General features: G+C 50.1%; 1 protein-coding gene across 1 annotated transcript in view; it reads right to left on the bottom strand.

The window, feature by feature from the left end:
• The window catches only part of abcc10 (ATP-binding cassette, sub-family C (CFTR/MRP), member 10), a 257,280-nt gene that overhangs the window by 36,421 nt on the left and 202,631 nt on the right, over positions 1-18,228 (bottom strand). Inside the window, exon 17 of the mRNA XM_085998249.1 lies at positions 9,610-9,770. Within this exon, the coding sequence (XP_085854375.1) occupies positions 9,610-9,770 (161 nt within the window). The remainder of the gene's footprint in view (positions 1-9,609; positions 9,771-18,228) is intronic.

The raw sequence follows: 18,228 nt of genomic DNA, 5'->3' as shown, positions 1-18,228 counted from the left end.
CAGTGGGGGAATCAAGGGATATGGGGATCAGGCGGGAAAGTGGAGTTGAGGTCGATGATCAGCTATGATCTTATTGAATGGCGGAGCAGGCTCGAGGGGCTATATGGCCTACTCTTGCTCCTAACTCTTATGTTCTGACCAAACAACAGTTAAACTCTGATTGACTTGAGCTTGTGTTTAGGAACACAGGAGTAGGCCAATCACCACTCAAGCCTGCTCCGCCATTCCATTAGATCATGGCTGATCCGTACCTCAACTCCATTTACCTGCCTTAACTCCATATCCCGCGATACCCTTACCTAACAAAAATCTCTTTCTCAGTCTTGAAATCTCCAATTGTTCTGGTATCCACAGCCTTTGCCGGGGGTGAGGAGGTGGAGGTTCAGATTTCTACTACCCTTCTTGTGAAAATGTGCTTCCTCATTTCACTCCTGAATGGGCAAGTTCTAATTATTAGGTCACCTGGTTCTTGATTCCCCCACCAGAGGAACTACTTTTTCCGAATCTACCCGATCAAATCCTTTAACATGATAAACATCGTGATCAGATAACCCCTCAATCTTCAATACTCAAGGGAATACAAGCTAAGTTTATGTAACCTGCCCTCAGGTTTGATTCTTTTTCAGTTTTTGCCTTCTTTCTTTTTGAAAGGTGATAAGGATCGGTGTCACCCACAGACAGGCAAGGTCAGTGACCCAACCACACTCAGCACCCAGACAGGCAAGGTCAGTGACCCAACCACACTCAGCACCCAGACAGGTAAGGTCAGTGACCCAACCACACTCACCAGCCAGACAGGCAAGGTCAGTGACCCAACCACCCTCAGCACCCAGACAGGTAAGGTCAGTGACCCAACCACCCTGACAGGCAAGGTCAGTGACCCAATCACCCTCACCACCCAGACAGGCAAGGTCAGTGACCCAACCACCCTCAGCACCCAGACAGGTAAGGTCAGTGACCCAACCACCCTGACGGGCAAGGTCAGTGACCCAATCACCCTCACCACCCAGACAGGTAAGGTCAGTGACCCAACCACCCTCACCACCCAGACAGGTAAGGTCAGTGACTCAATCATCCTCACCACCCAGACAGGCAAGGTCAGTGACCCAACCACCCTCACCACCCAGACAGGTAAGGTCAGTGACCCAACCACCCAGACAGGTAAGGTCAGTGACCCAACCACCCTCACCACCCAGACAGGTAAGGTCAGTGACCCAACCACCCAGACAGGTAAGGTCAGTGACCCAACCACCCTCACCACCCAGACAGGTAAGGTCAGTGACCCAACCACCCTCACCACCCAGACAGGCAAGGTCAGTGACCCAACCACACTCAGCACCCAGACAGGTAAGGTCAGTGGCCCAACCACCCTGACAGGTAAGGTCAGTGACCCAACCACCCTGACAGGTAAGGTCAGGGACCCAATCACCCTCACCACCCAGACAGGTAAGGTCAGTGACCCAACCACCCTCACCACCCAGACAGGTAAGGTCAGTGACCCAACCACCCTCACCACACTCATAAGAACATAAGAAATAGGAGCAGGAATAGGCCACTTGGCCCCTCGAGCTTGCTCCGCCATTCAATAAGATCATGGCTGATCTTGGGCTCAAAGCCACTTCCCAGCCCGCTCCCCATAACTCTTCACTCCCTTATCTTGCAAAAATCTGTCTATCTCCACCTTAAATGTAATTAATGACCCAGCCTCTACGGCTCTCTGGGGCAGAGAATTCCACAGATTTATGACCCTCAGAAGAAATTCCTCCTCATCTCAGTTCTAAAAGGGCGACCCTTTATTCTGAAACTATGCTCCAGAGTTCTAGATTTCCCCACGAGGATAAACATCCTCTCTGCACCTACCTTGTCGAGCCCCCTCAGTATCTTATATGATTCAATAAGATCACCTCTTATTCTTCTAAATTCCAATAAGTATAGGCCCAACCTACTTAATTTTTCTTCAACTCAAACCACTGGTATACAGGCAAGGACAGCTCGATCAGCTCCGATGGACGGGCCTCATCGTCGCATTCCCGATACGAGACTCCCAAAACAAGCACCCTACTCGGAGCTCCGACACGGCAAGAGAGCCTCAGGTGGGCAGAGGAAACGCTTCAAGGGCACCCTAAAAGTCTCCTTGAAAAAGTGCAACATCCCCACCGACACCTGGGAATCTCTGGCCCAAGACCGTACAAAGTGGAGGAGAAGCACCCGGGAAGGCGCCGAACACCACGAGTCTGTTCGCTGGGAGCAAGCGGAAGCCAAGCGCAAACAGCGGAAGGAGCGCATGTCAACCCAAGCACCCCACCCACCGGCCCCTTCAACCACCGTCTGCACCACCTGTGAGAGAGACTGTAGGTCCCGCATTGGACTCATCAGTCACCTGCGAACTCATTTTTAGCGTGGAAGCAAGTCATCCTTGGTTCCGAGGGACTGCCTAAGAAGAAAAAGACCAGAACAACTCATACCACTGGTATAGAGGCATGGACAGTGACCAGAACAATTCAAACCACTGGTATACAGGCAAGGACAGTGACCAGAACAACTCAAACCACTGGTATAGAGGCAAGAGCAGTGACCAGGACAATTCAAACCACTGGTATACAGGCAAGGACAGTGACCAGAACAACTCAAACCACTGGTATAGAGGCATGGACAGTGACCAGAACAATTCAAACCACTGGTATACAGGCAAGGACAGTGACCAGAACAACTCAAACCACTGGTATAGAGGCAAGAGCAGTGACCAGGACAATTCAAACCACTGGTATACAGGCAAGGACAGTGATCAGAACAACTCAAACCACTGGTATACAGGCAAGAGCAGTGACCAGAACAACTCAAACCACTGGTATACAGGCAAGGGCAGTGACCAGAACAACTCAAACCACTGGTATACAGGCAAGGGCAGTGACCAGAACAACTCAAACCACTGGTATACAGGCAAGGACAGTGACCAGAACAACTCAAACCACTGGTATAGAGGCATGGACAGTGACCAGAACAATTCAAACCACTGGTATACAGGCAAGGACAGTGATCAGAACAACTCAAACCACTGGTATACAGGCAAGAGCAGTGACCAGGACAACTCAAACCACTGGTATACAGGCAAGGGCAGTGACCAGAACAACTCAAACCACTGGTATACAGGCAAGGGCAGTGACCAGAACAACTCAAACCACTGGTATACAGGCAAGGGCAGTGACCAGAACAACTCAAACCACTGGTATACAGGCAAGGACAGTGACCAGGACAACTCAAACCACTGGTATACAGGCAAGGACAGTGACCAGAACAACTCAAACCACTGGTAGACACAGAAGAACAGTAACCCCAACCAACAGTCACCTACTCGGTCAGGTATAATGTGGTGCAATATTCAATAAAAGGATGACACATTAGTCTTCCACGTAAAATAATGGAATTGATCATAAGTAAGCTTGATAATTATCTCTATAACAATAATCTGGTAGATAGTAGTCCAACATGGCTTTAGAAGGAAAATATCCTGCCTAACCAACCTCCATGAAATGACTGTGGACTGTAGTAAGCCCTACATCATGGTATAACTTAACTTTCAAAAACAATTTGACTAAGTTTCACACAAAAAGCCAGTAGTTAAACTCAAGACTGGGGATTCAGGTGAATTTTGAGAATGGATAAGAAATTGGCTGAGGAATGGCAAACATGAGGTGTTTGTTAGATCAGTTCTGTGTGAGGCTATGGGGACATTCTGAGTGAGGTACCCCAGGGCTCAGTATTGGGACCACTACTATTTCTAATTTACATCAACAACTGGGATTCAAAAACTCAAAGCAAATTAGTCAAATCTGCTGAAGGCACCAAATGATATCAAACTAGGAATGGTAGTGAAATTGAAGGAAGCAGCTCAAAACTGACACCATGAATTGGTTATGTAATGCACATCGGAGGAAAACATCGGCAAAATTTATACTCCATGAACGTTGTTGAAATATCTTAACGGACTGAATGTTTAACATGTCCAAACAAAGCAGAACAGCAATGAAGAGACACAACGGAATGCTGAACTACATAGTGAAAACAGTCGAATATAAATCAAAAGAGGTCATCAACAAATAGCAAAATACTGCAGATGCTGGAAATCTGAAATTAACACAGAAAATGCTGAAAACGCTCAGGTCAGGCAGCATCTGTGGAAAAAGGAGAAAAGTAACATTTCAAGTCTATGTGACCCTTTGTCAGAACTGAAAGATGTCACAGATGTTCTGACAAAGGGTACCATAAACCTGAAACATCAATTTCTTTCCTTTTGCTATAGATGCTGCCAGGCCTGCTAAGGTCATTGGCCTGGAATTTGCGGTGCGTAATAACAGCGAACGAACAACTTTCGCTGTTATTACCCCTCTGAAACTGACCGCAACTTCAGAATGTAGTGTATGCGCATCCTAACGAGGAAATCCTGAAGTGGCGGTCAGTTATTCACTGCTCCGACACTGGCTGCACTGTGGCCACCCCTACCCCCACCTCCCCACAGCCGACAATCCGTGTTATCTGTGAAATCAGGGAAACTGACAAAAACTTTGGCTGTTCCACAGGAATACCACTATTAAATACCCCATTAAAAGTTAGACCCTTTCAGATGAGATGTAACTGGGGTTTTAGCAGCTTATTGACTGCTAAACAAACATTATGGCCCTGAAAAACTAATTTTAATTTTGTGGAGTGTCAAATTAATCCATTTTAATCAAAAAAAATTAAGTTTTTTCATCTTTATTTCAGGTTTATCTTTTTCCCGTGTGAGTCTTATCTTTGTTTTGCTCTCTCTAACATTTTAAAAAAGTTAGAATCAAAAGGAGCTTACTCACATCCTGGTTCTCGGTCTGTAAGAATTCTGCACTATGATTGGCTGCTTAGACAGCTTGTTGATGTCACAGCAGCTCACGCTGTGGAATTCCCACTAAACTACGTCGATTTCAACTGCATGTCTGGAAAACCGAATTTCTCGCCACAGAGATCACGAGATCTTTGTGGGAAGCTTACTTTAGGGGCCAACAGCGAATGCCTTTGCTTCGCCGCTGACCGCAAATTAAGGGTTACTATCAAATGGGACAATGTTTTGGTCAAATTGTATCTTGAGCACCATGTTAATTTACGGTCACTGTCAAACAAGGGAGACATTTAAGCATTGGAAGTAGTGTAGAGAAGAGCCAGGTGGTTGATGCCGAGTGTAAAAGGTAGGAGTTATGAGGAAAAACTTGCAAAATGTGAAATCCCAAGGAAACTAATATTGGGACAGGGACAGGGAATCAACAAAATTAACGCAAGCAAAATAACAGAAATGAAGAAAATAACAGCACTAAAGAGTGACAAATCCCCAGGACCAGATGGTTTCCACCCCAAAGTTCAAAAAGGAAGTAGGTGAGAACATTGCCGATGCCCTAACTATAATCTTCCAAAGTTCTCTCCATTCGGGAACCATTTCTTTAGATTGGAAATTGCACGTCACTTCGCTATTTAGGAAAAGTGAGAGCAGGAATTATAGACCAGTTAGCCTAACATCTGTTGTTGGGAAATTACGAGAGTCTATAATTAAGGAGAGTGACTGAACACGTTGAAAATTTTCAGCTGATCAGAGAGAGCCAGCATGGATTTGTAAAGGGTAGGTCATGCCTGACAAACCTGACTGAATTTTTTGAAGAGGTGGCTAAAGTACTGGAGAGGGGTATGTCTTTGGATGTGACTAAATGGACTTCCAGAAGGCATCTGATATAGTCCCTTATAAGAGACTGTTAGCTAAAGTTGAAGCTCAGAATTGAAAGCAAATTATTGACCTGATTAGGAAATTGGCTGAGCAGTAGGAGATAGAGAGTAGGGATAATGGGCAGGTTGTGACTCGTGGTGTCCCGCAACATACAAGATTCTGAGGGGGATTGACAGGGTGGAAGAACAGAAAAACAGAATCTTTTTTGAATGGTGAGAAACTATGAAATGTTGGTGTTCAGAGAGATTTAGGTGTCCTCGTACAGGAAACACAGAAAGTTAGCCTGTAGGTACAACATGCAATTAGGAAGGCAAATGGCATGTTGGCCTTTATTGCAAGGGGATTGGAGTATAAGAGTAAGGAAGTCTTAGTACAATTGTACAGGGCCTTGGTGAGACCACACCTGGAGTACTGGGCACAGTTTTGGTCTCCTTATCTGAGAAAGGATATACAAGCCTTAAAGGCGGTGCAGTAAAGGTTCACTAGATTGATCCCTGGGATGAGAGGATTGTCCGATGAGGATAGATTGAGTAAATTGGGCCTGTACTCTCTGGAGTTTAGAAGAATGAGAGTTGATCTCATTGAAACATATAAGATTCTGAGGGGAATTGACAGGGTAGAAGCTGAGAGAATACCAGGAGGGAGTGGGCTGTGAGGAAAATTTTTGGGAGGGAGCGGGTTGTGAGGAAAAATTCCGGGAGTGAGCGGGCTGCGAGGAAAAATTCCGGGAGTGAGCGGGCTGCGAGGAAAAATTCCGGGAGGGAGCGGGCTGCGAGGAAAAATTTCGGAAGGGAGCGGGCTGCAAGGAAAAATTCCGGGAGGGAGCGGGCTGAGGGGTAAAATGCCGGGAGGGAGCGGGCTGAGGGGTAAAATGCCAGGACGGAGCGGGCTGAGGGGTAAAATTCCAGGAGGGAGCGAGCTGCGGGGTAAAATGCCGGGAGGCAGCGGGCTGAGGGGTAAAATGCCAGGACGGAGCGGGCTGAGGGGTAAAATGCCGGGACGGAGGGGGCTGAGGGGTAAAATGCCGGGACGGAGCGGGCTGCGAGGTAAAATGCCGGGAGGCAGCGGGCTGAGGGGTAAAATGCCGGGAGGGAGAGGGCTGAGGGGTAAAATGCCGGGAGGGAGCGGGCTGAGGGGTAAAATGCCGGGAGGGAGCGGGCTGAGGGGTAAAATGCCGGGACGGAGCGGGCTGAGGGGTAAAATGCCGGGACGGAGCGGGCTGAGGGGTAAAATGCCAGGACGGAGCGGGCTGAGGGGTAAAATTCCAGGAGGGAGCGAGCTGCGGGGTAAAATGCCGGGAGGCAGCGGGCTGAGGGGTAAAATGCCGGGACGGAGCGGGCTGAGGGGTAAAATGCCGGGAGGGAGAGGGCTGAGGGGTAAAATGCCGGGACGGAGGGGGCTGAGGGGTAAAATGCCGGGACGGAGCGGGCTGCAAGGTAAAATGCCGGGAGGCAGCGGGCTGAGGGGTAAAATGCCGGGAGGGAGAGGGCTGAGGGGTAAAATGCCGGGAGGGAGAGGGCTGAGGGGTAAAATGCCGGGACGGAGCGGGCTGCGAGGTAAAATGCCGGGAGGCAGCGGGCTGAGGGGTAAAATGCCGGGAGGGAGCGGGCTGAGGGGTAAAATGCCGGGACGGAGCGGGCTGAGGGGTAAAATGCCGGGACGGAGCGGGCTGAGGGGTAAAATGCCGGGACGGAGCGGGCTGAGGGGTAAAATGCCGGGAGGGAGAGGGCTGAGGGGTAAAATGCCGGGACGGAGCGGGCTGAGGGGTAAAATGCTGGGAGGGAGAGGGCTGAGGGGTAAAATGCCGGGACGGAGCGGGCTGAGGGGTAAAATGCCGGGACGGAGCGGGCTGCGAGGTAAAATGCCGGGAGGCAGCGGGCTGAGGGGTAAAATGCCGGGAGGGAGCGGGCTGAGGGGTAAAATGCCGGGAGGGAGCGGGCTGAGGGGTAAAATTCCGGGACGTAGCGGGCCGAGGGGTAAAATGCCGGGACGGAGCGGGCTGAGGGGTAAAATGCCGGGAGGGAGCGGGCTGAGGGGTAAAATGCCGGGAGGGAGCGGGCCGAGGGGTAAAATGCCGGGAGGGAGCGGGCCGAGTGGTAAAATGCCGGGACGGAGCGGGCTGTGGGTAAAATGCCGGGACAGAGCGGGCTGAGGGGTAAAATGCCGGGAGGGAGCAGGCTGAGGGGTAAAATGCCGGGACGGAGCGGGCTGAGGGGTAAAATGCCGGGAGGCAGCAGGCTGAGGGGTAAAATGCCAGGAGGTAACGGGCTGCGAGGAAAAATGCCGGGAGGCAACAGGCTGTGAGGAAAGTGCCGAAAGAAGCTTCTGGTTCCAGATTAATAGGCAGTATGCTCTGCGTGGCTTCCGGTCGTTGGCAGGAGTCACTCCATTTCAAGATATTTGGATGATCAGCCATGATCTCATTAAATAGCGGAACAGGCTCGAGGGGCCGAATGGCCTACTCCTGCTCCTATCTTCTATGTTTCTATGTTTATTAAGGGGAACTGACAGGGTAGATAGAGAGAAACTATTTCTGCTGGTTGTGGATTCTAGGACTAGGGGGCATAGCCTAAAAATTAGAATCAGGCCTTTCAGGAGTGAAATTAGGAAACACTTCTACACACAAAGGGAGGTAGAAGTTTGGAACTCTTCCGCAAACGTCAATTGATTGTTAATTTTAAATCTGAGATTGAGAGATTTTTGTTAACCAAAGGTATTAAGGGATATAGGGCATATAGGGCAAAGGTGGGTATATGGAGTTAGTTCACAGATCAGCCATGATCTCATTAAATGGCGGAACAGGCTCGAGGAGCAAAATGTCCTACTCTGGTTCCTATGTTGATATAAAACAGTGGTCAATGACTGAATGTTTCTCTGTACAGTTAAAGACATAGGAACATGGAGTAGGCCATTCATCCCCTCAAGCCTGTTCCGCCATTCAATTAGATCATGGCTGATCTGTATCCCAACTTCACTTACCCACCTTGGTTCCATAACCCTTCATACTCTTACATTTACAGAAAGGGCCAACTAGCTAAGCTCTCTGATGGCTCTGCTGATTAAACACCAAGTTATTCAGCCGTATAAACCAGGATTGTCCCCGGTTCAAACCTTGCTCTTAACTCAGCCAGCAGTTAGAACACTACAAATTAGCTCAGTATTTCTGGTTCGGGAGAGGAAAACTAGCCAGGGTTCCCACTACACTAGACACTGGGTGAGAACAGGGTTGACTTAATTGTGTTGCCACCATCACTCAAGCGCAGAAAATGAGCAACTGAGCAAGGGAGTGGAAGCCTGCCAGGGTCATGGGCTGGAGCAATGCCTTCAACAGAGGAAGAGTGTGGAGACAAAAGTGGAAGAATTAAAGGAGGAAAGAAAAAGACCCAGCTGGCTAGTGCCTGGTAACTATATTTCTTTTTAAATTGCAGACCGCTACTCGGTCCAGGGAACTTCCAGGCTCTCTAAGGCCAATCATTTGTTTTTCGGTGCTCAGCTCAAACAGTGCAGTACTGTACCAATATAACATCAACCCTATGGAATGAACACTTCAAACAGACCTTCTGTTTCCCTCCCCACCCCGCTCCACTGACCCTTTCCTTCTCTCACTTGTTGTCTCACTCCCTCCCATTCCCTCTCAATCTTGTAGACTTTCTCCACTTCCATTTCCTTCATCCTCATTTTCTTTCTCCCGTTTCCCACTGTCTTGTCTATCTATTGATTACCCCTCACTTGTTCCTCCACTGTGTCCACCTGTCACTCTCGTCTTGGTCATTTCCCTCTCAATTGTTGTCAGGTCATTACCCATGCATCCCCTTTGTCTCTCTCATGCACACACACTCTCCTCCCCCACCCAAATTCCCTCTTACCTTAATATCCCCATACTGAGGCTCAAAGGGAATCTCGGTGATATACTCATCCAAACGCTCCACGCTCACCATCTGCGATTCAGTTTGTGTGAAGCTAGCAATGACACCAGAGAGTAAGTTGGTGAATGACAGTGCGTAGGACAGAGCGAGACCCACTAGGCCTGGGGGAGAGAAAAACATAGCAGCAGTTACACCAGACCAGAGTGTGAAACACAGCAGCTTTTACACAGAGGCTGCGGACCTGAGCGGGTCCTGAGCTTGGAGCAAGAGCAAGATAAAGAGCGAGGCAGAGGAGACCCGAGGGCAGAGGCTGCGGACCTGAGCGGGTCCTGAGCTTGGAGCAAGAGCAAGATAAAGAGCGAGGCAGAGGAGACCCGAGGGCAGAGGCAGCGGACCTGAGCGGGTCCTGAGCTTGGAGCAAGAGCAAGATAAAGAGCGAGGCAGAGGAGACCCGAAAGCAGAGGCAGCGGACCTGAGCGGGTCCTGAGCTTGGAGCAAGAGCAAGATAAAGAGCGAGGCAGAGGAGACCCGAAAGCAGAGGCAGCGGACCTGAGCGGGTCCTGAGCTTGGAGCAAGAGCAAGATAAAGAGCGAGGCAGAGGAGACCCGAGGGCAGAGGCAGCGGACATGTGCGGGAATGGATCGGGAAGCAAGAGCAAGATAAAGAGCGAGGCAGAGGAGACCCGAGGGCAGAGGCTGCGGACCTGAGCGGGTCCTGAGCTTGGAGCAAGAGCAAGATAAAGAGCGAGGCAGAGGAGACCCGAAAGCAGAGGCAGCGGACATGTGCGGGAATGGATCGGGAAGCAAGAGCAAGATAAAGAGCGAGGCAGAGGAGACCCGAGGGCAGAGGCTGTGGACCTGAGCTGGGAACGAGAGACAGATAAACAGCACGGCAGAGGAGACCCGAGAGCAGGGGCTGCGGACCTGAGTGGGACCATGAGCGGGGAGCGAGAGAGTGTGACGTAAGAAAACTACTAGGCACTTGGTCTAAGCATTAAACAAAGCTTTAATCAACTGTTTTACAACATGGAGGTCTAGTTGTGTCCTTCACTAGTTCCCGTCAAGAATGTCCTGTGCAAGCTGGGCCCATGTCTGAGTATTTATACTCTCCCTGGACAGCGCCACCCGTAGGCCGCTCAGTATTATTTCATACGTCCATCTTTCATGAATGACTGATTCATGTCAGAGAGTTAAAGAGCACAGCAAGGGAGACCCGAGAGCAGAGGCTGCGGACCTGAGCGGGACCTGAACTGGGAGCGAGAGCAAGATAAAGAGCGAGGCAGAAGAGACCCGAGAGCAGAGACTGTGGACCTGAGTGGGACCGGAACTGGGAGCGAGAGAGAGATACAGAGCGCGACAGAGGAGAGCCGAGAGCAGAGTCTATGGACCAGAGCGGGACCGGAACTGGGAGTGAGAGAGGGATAAAGAGCGCGACAGAGGAGACCCGAGAGCAGAGGCTGTGGACTTGAGCGGGACTGGAGCTGGGAGCGAGAGAGGGATAAAGAGCGCGACAGAGGAGACCCGAGAGCAGAGGCTGCGGACTTGAGCGGGACCGGAGCTGGGAGCGAGAGAGGGATATAGAGCACGGCAGAGGAGAGCCGAGAGCTGAGACTATGGACCTGAGCGGGACCGGAACTGGGAGCGGGAGCAAGATAAGGAGCGAGGCGGAGGAGACCCGAGAGCAGAGGCTGTGGACCTGAGCGGGACTGGAGCTGGGAGTGAGAGAGGGATAAAGAGCGAGGCAGAGGAGAGCCGAGACTGCGGACCTGAGCGGGACCGGAGCTGGGAGCGAGAGAGGGATAAAGAGCGAGGCAGAGGAGACCCGAGAGCAGAGGCTGCGGACCTGAGCGGGACCGGAACTGGGAGCGAGAGAGGGATAAAGAGCGAGGCACAGGAGAGCCGAGAGCAGAGGCTGCGGACCTGAGTGGGACCAGAGCTGGGAGCGAGAGAGGGATAAAGAACAAGGCAGAGGAGAGCCGAGAGCAGAGGCTGCAGACCTGAGCAGGACTAGAGCTGGGAGCGAGAGAGGGATAAAGAACGCGACAGAGGAGACCCGAGAGCAGAGGCTGTGGACCTGAGCGGGACTAGAGCTGGGAGCGAGAGAGGGATAAAGAATGCGACAGAGGAGACCAGAGAGCAGAGGCTGCGGACCTGAGCGGAACTAGAGCTGGGAGCGAGAGAGGGATAAAGAACGCGACAGAGGAGACCCGAGAGCAGAGGCTGCGGACCTGAGCGGGACTAGAGCTGGGAGCGAGAGAGGGATAAAGAGCGCGACAGAGGAGACCCGAGAGCAGAGGCTGCAGACCTGAGCGGGACCAGAACTGGGAGCGAGAGAGGGATAAAGAGCGAGGCAGAGGAGACCCGAGAGCAGAGGCTGCAGACCTGAGCGGGACCGGAACTGGGAGCGAGAGAGGGATAAAGAGCGAGGCAGAGGAGACCCGAGAGCAGAGGCTGCGGACCTGAGCGGGACTGGAGCTGGGAGCGAGAGAGGGATAAAGAATGAGGCAGAGGAGACCCGAGAGCAGAGGCTGCGGACCTGAGTGGGACTAGAGCTGGGAGCGAGAGAGGGATAAAGAGCGAGGCAGAGGAGACCCGAGAGCACAGGCTGCAGACCTGAGCGGGACTGGAGCTGGGAGCGAGAGAGGGATAAAGAGCGAGGCAGAGGAGACCCGAGAGCAGAGGCTGCAGACCTGAGCGGGACCGGAACTGGGAGCGAGAGAGGGATAAAGAGCGAGGCAGAGGAGACCCGAGAGCAGAGGCTGCGGACCTGAGCGGGACTGGAGCTGGGAGCGAGAGGGATAAAGAGCGAGGCAGAGGAGAGCCAAGAGCAGAGGCTGCGGACCTGAGTGGGACTAGAGCTGGGAGCGAGAGAGGGATAAAGAGCGCGGCAGAGGAGAGCCGAGAGCAGAGGCTGCGGACCTGAGCGGGACTGGAGCTGGGAGCGAGAGAGGGATAAAGAGCGAGGCAGAGGAGAGCAGAGAGCAGAGGCTGCGGACCTGAGTGGGACCGGAGCTGGGAGCGAGAGGGGGATAAAGAACGAGGCAGAGGAGACCCGAGAGCAGAGGCTGCAGACCTGAGCGGGACTGGAGCTGGGAGCGAGAGAGGGATAAAGAGCGAGGCAGAGGAGAGCCAAGAGCAGAGGCTGCGGACCTGAGTGGGATCATGAGCTGGGAGTGAGAGAGGGATAAAGAGCGAGGCAGAGGAGACCTGAGAGCAGAGGCTGCGGACCTGAGCGGGACATGTGAAAGAAAAAAATATCAAAGTATGACAGCACAGGAAAGCAGGTAAGCGATTGGTTGGTGAGTATTTTTCTATTTTTCGTTCCCTAAACTAGGGCATTGGTTTAACTGAGAGCTGGGAAATTAAAATTTGAATCGGGGTAAGTAAAACAGTAAGTGAATTAAAAATAAGAGTATTAGTTTAAGTTAAACTCGGACTTGTGGGCTAAATTACAGACCCTACTCTATTAAATAGAGGGAAAGTGCTGTTTGGTGAGGAGCTAGTGACAGTTTTTAGTTAAAGTTTATTTCTGCTAAGTTAGTTAATAGTCTATTAAATAGAGGCACGGCAGAGCAGTTCAGTCCCATGGAATGCACATCCTGTGCCACGTGGGAAGTCCTAGATGCTTCTCGTGGCCTGGACAATCTCGTGTGCGGGAAGTGTCGCCAGCTACAGCAGCGCGAGCTCTGGGTTTCGGAGCTTGAGTGGCGGCTGGAGTCATTGCAGTGCATCCGTGAGGCATGTTTCAGGAAGTGGTCACCCCGCAGCTTAAGACTGTGCAGGTAGAGAGAAGGAGGACCGGGCAGGTAGGGCAGGAGTCCCCAGAGTGCACTTGCTCACTAACCGGTTTTCAATTCTGGATACTGGTGAGGGCGATGGTTCTTCTGGGGAGTGCAGCCAGAGCCAAGTCCATGGTGCCATGGGTGGCTCAGCTGCACGGGGGGGGGGGGGGGGGGGGAGCGGGCGGGAGGAAAAAGCGTGGAAGCGTGGTAGGGGATTCAATAGTTAGGGGAACAGACAGGCGTTTTTGCGGTCGCAGACATGACTCCAGGATGGTATGTTGCCTCCCTGGTGCCAGGGTCAAGAATGTCACTGAACGGCTGCAGGACATTCTGAGGGAGCAGGTGATTTGATAAGAGGTGTACAAGATTATGACGGGTTTGGATAGGCTAGACGGGGAAAGGCTGTTCCCACTAGTTGATGGTACAAAGACTAGGGGACACAGATTTAAGGCTTTGGGCAAGAGATACAGGGGGGATGTGAGGAAAAACTTTTTTACACAGCGAGTGGTGAGGACTTGAAATTCGCTGCTGACGGAAGTGGTGGAAGCGGAGACACTCAATGTTTTCAAGGGGAGACTGGATAGGCATTTGAGGGAAATAAACTTGCAGGGCCACGGGGATAGAGCGGGGGAATGGGACTTACTGGATTGCTTTACAGAGAGCCGGCACTGACGCAATGGGCCAAATGGCCCCCTTCTGTGCCGTTACGACTCTATGGCTCTATTCCATGGTGATCAGCCAGAGTTCGTTGTCCATATCGGTACCACCGACAGGCAGAAAGAGGAATGAGGTCCTGCAGGCAGATTTTAGGGAGCCAGGAGGGAGATTAAAAAGCAAGACCTCAAAGGCAGTAATCTCCAGATTACTCCCGGTGCCACCTGCTAGCGAGTACAGAAATAGGAGAATAGAGCAGATGAATGCGTGATTGGAGAGATGGTGCAGGATGGAGGGCTTTAGATTCCTGAGGCATTCGGACCATTTCTGGCGGAGGTGGGACCTGTACAAGCCGGACGGGTTGCACCTCAACAGGACCAGAACCAATATCCTCACGGTGGGGTTTGCTCGTGCTGTTGGGGAGGGTTTAAACTAGCTTGGCAGGGGGAAGGGAACTTGAGAGTACTGTCAGAAGGGAGAGAAGTCAAGCTGGAAATGGAAAGCAGAAAATTAGTAAGCGAGTTTGGAAGGCGGAGGAAACAAGGGCTAGAAAATAGACAAGGCAGTTTGGCAATGCTAAATATTTTAATGCAAGGAGTCGAGCGAATAAAGCAGATGAGCTGAGGGCACGGATAGACACTGAAAGAGTTAAAAGGGCTAACATAAGGGAATTTAGGAACCGAACATATTTCCAATGTACATGTCCCATAGGGAAGTATGGTGGAATGTGGCCAAATGGTCAAACTGTCAGCGACTACCTGAATAATGTGCCCAAACTTTTAGCTACCAATTGAGGAATGTGGTAAAGATAACATATGGGGTCACAGGACTATGTAACGGTCAAAATGTGCACACGGGTCGCAAGAATTTGCACCCGAAATCAACTGTATGATGTAAGCCACGACTTAGAACAAAAAAACTGTATATAAGGCAGGGGATCTTAGCGATCGGAGAGCATTCATCCCAGCATGAGTGTCTCCCCTGCCGGCTTGTAAATAAAGTTGCTTTACTGAACGAACCTCCGGACTCCGAGTGATTGATTGGGAATAAGACGGACGTCGACCCTTTATATCGGAGGGTCCGTCTCGGGAAGAAGAAGCTCTCCCGGTTACCCTTACAGACACGTGGGAGTATGATATTATAACCATTACTGAGACATGGCTGAAAGAAGGGCAGGAATGACAGCTCAACATTCCTGGTTCAGGAGTATAATATGATTATATAAACAAGGTGACCCAATGGGTTGGATTTGATCACCACCCTGGCAGGACACCATAATAGGAGAAATAATCGGGTTGGTCAATGATTAAAAGGGATTAATCAGGACCAAAAGGGGGGACTGAAAGAGTTAAAAGGGCTAAAATAAGGGAATTTAGGAACCGAACATATTTCCAATGTACATGTCCCATAGGGAAGTATGGTGGAATGTGGCCAAATGGTCAAACTGTCAGCGGCTACCTGACCAATGGACACAAACCGTCAGCTAATAATTGAATAATGTGGCCAAATGGTCAAACTGTCAGCGGTTACCTGAATAATGTGCCCAAACTTTTAGCTACCAATTGAGGAATGTGGTAAAGATAACATATGGGGTCACAGGACTACGTAACGGTCAAAATGTGCACACGGGTTGCAAGAATTTGCACCCGAAATCAACTGTATGATGTAAGCCATGACTTAGAACAAAAAAACAGTATATAAAGCAGGGGATCTTAGCGATCGGAGAGCATTCATCCCAGCATGAGTGTCTCCCCTGCCGGCTTGTAAATAAAGTTGCTTTACTGGACGAACCTCCGGACTCCGAGTGATTGATTGGGAATAAGACGGACGTCGACCCTTTATATCAGAGGGTTCGTCTCGGGGAGAAGAAGCTCTCCCGGTTTTACCCTTACAACTTGGCGTAGTCGGCAGGATCTACCAGACGGGCTGAGTAGAGACATTATCTCCTCGTATCGAAGCCTAGGGCCGGAGATCCAATGAATCTAGGCGGTGTCCGGATACGTAAGTAAAGCAGCTTGGGTGCATGCTAGGACATTGTAGAAATGAAAATGTCTGAATAAGTTGAGGAGCTCGGGTTATATAGGATTGGATATAGGGAGAATCCAATCCAGGCGGAGTTAAAACCGCGTAAGCAGGGAAAGGTCCCTGAAGGTCCGGGGGAGACCCGGAGGTAACAGGTCCGGGGGAGTCCCGGAGGTCCGGGGGAATCCCAGAGGTAACAAACGAGGGGGGAAGCTAGCAAATCCACCCTAAAAGGATGGTGAACAAAAAGGACGCCAAAAGATCTAAACGCCTGTACTAGTTTGTACGCGATAGTATTGGATAACGGAAATTCCGGTAGGGACAGGGTAAAAAGACCCCGGGGAAGTTAGAAAACCTCACGGAAATTCCCGAGCGACTACAAAATGGCTGGGAAAGAAATCGACGGACAAACAGGACGGCGTAACGTAACTTGCCGTATGAATTTGTGCGCGATAAGTATGAGAAAGTTAAGGAAAAGATGGTAAAAAAAAGGGATATGATGACAAGTTAATGAGGCGAATGGGAAAGGAAGGTGGGATCCTGAATGGGATCCCGACCGACGGAGGGAATGGTGGAGTGGGGAGAGCGAGAATAAGGAGGAGAAAACTGTGGTGGTTCTTTGTCAGGGCCACCTGAAAAATGTATAAGATTGGGGCCACACGGGAGAGGGAAAAAGAGGAGTTAGTGGAACAGTTAAAAAGGTGTGCCACTGTAATAAAGACAAGGTCAGTGCATAGTGGAAGGAATGATAGTGAGGAGATTGAGTGGGATGATTCAGAAAGAGAAACCTAAAGTTTTACCGACACGGAAGTTATTAACGTCTGTGCTGAAACAAATAAAACACGATTGCTGAGTGAAAGGAACCTTAAAAAATGCTGGAATCTCAGTTTGTGTGAAAGTGTGTGTTAAAGTGTGAAAGTTTTCCTGACTATGGATGTTTAAGAAGTTACAGTATTCCGTTTGTCTGAAAGTCTGTCCTTAAAAAAAAAAAAATGACTGGTGTGTTTTAGCTCCACCCACTCTTTTGTACAGAGAGCTAAAAGCTGTTTAACCCTTTGAAGGCTTGTCTTGAAGGATGGACAAGCGTGTGTTGTTTTAAGTTTGTTAATTCTTTTACAAAAGATAAGCTTCAGCCTTGAAGTCACAGTTGCCAATGTGCCTGGAAGAAAATGAATTTGAATGTTTACAAGGCATGGGTAATTGTTTCTTTGTTAATGTGGCTATCGTTTCTTTCTTTTCCAAGTGATACTGGTTAGTTAAAAAAAAAAATTTGATCTGGATTGAACTGGAGTTATTGAGGTTACTTAACCTATTAAAACCAGACTTTCATTGTGGCCACGGTGAAATTCTGGTTGGTGTAAATTTGTGCAGACCGTATTGAATAAGATATTTAATGGTCTGAAACCAGACTTTAAAATATTTACAGTCTTGGATATAGTGAACAGGTTCTGGTCCATACTATTGGCAGAGGAATCACAAGGGAAATTCGCCTTTGCTGTCAGGGATAGACAGTATACATGGACCAGGGTCCTGCAGGGGTTCCATAATAGTCCAAATATATTCCACCGTGTACTGAGACCTATCAAGGTACCAGAGCGCCCTACTCCATAATGATTGCATCAGGAGATGCCAAAGGACACATGGGAGCATTACTAGCCACCCTCCAGACACTTAAGAAAGCTGGCTTTAAATTGAACCCAAAAAGGCACAGGTTGGACTGTCTGAAGTAAAGTATCTAGGGCACGAAATTAGCCAGGGGTATAAGGCACTCCCGCAGGAACAAAAGGCAGCCATAAAAGACATGCTAAGGCCAGTGACCGTCCAGGGAGTGAGGAAAGTGTTGGGACTATTTAACGACTGCAGGAATTTTATATCAGACTTTGCAGGGAAAGCAGAGCCAATTCAACGGTTAGTTAAAGGGGGGGGGGGGGGGGGAGACCCGTCACTGATAAGGTAGAATGGGAGACGGAGCAGGAGGAAGCATATAGGGCCCTTAAACAGGAATTAATAACAGCCCCTGCCCTAGGATTATCAGATCCCACTTGACCCTTCCACCTATATTGTGATTTAGATCATGAGAGTTATTCAGCCGTGGTAATGCAAGATCACGGAGGGAAACAGAGACCCGTTGCGTATTACTCTGCAAAAAAAAAGACCCAGTA

The sequence above is a fragment of the Somniosus microcephalus genome, chromosome 9, assembly GCF_052327205.1.
Source record: "Somniosus microcephalus isolate GS21.2 chromosome 9, FLI_Smic_1.0, whole genome shotgun sequence".
In the NCBI taxonomy this organism is placed as follows: Eukaryota; Metazoa; Chordata; class Chondrichthyes; order Squaliformes; family Somniosidae; genus Somniosus; species Somniosus microcephalus.
This window is presented reverse-complemented; position numbering and strand designations above follow the sequence as displayed.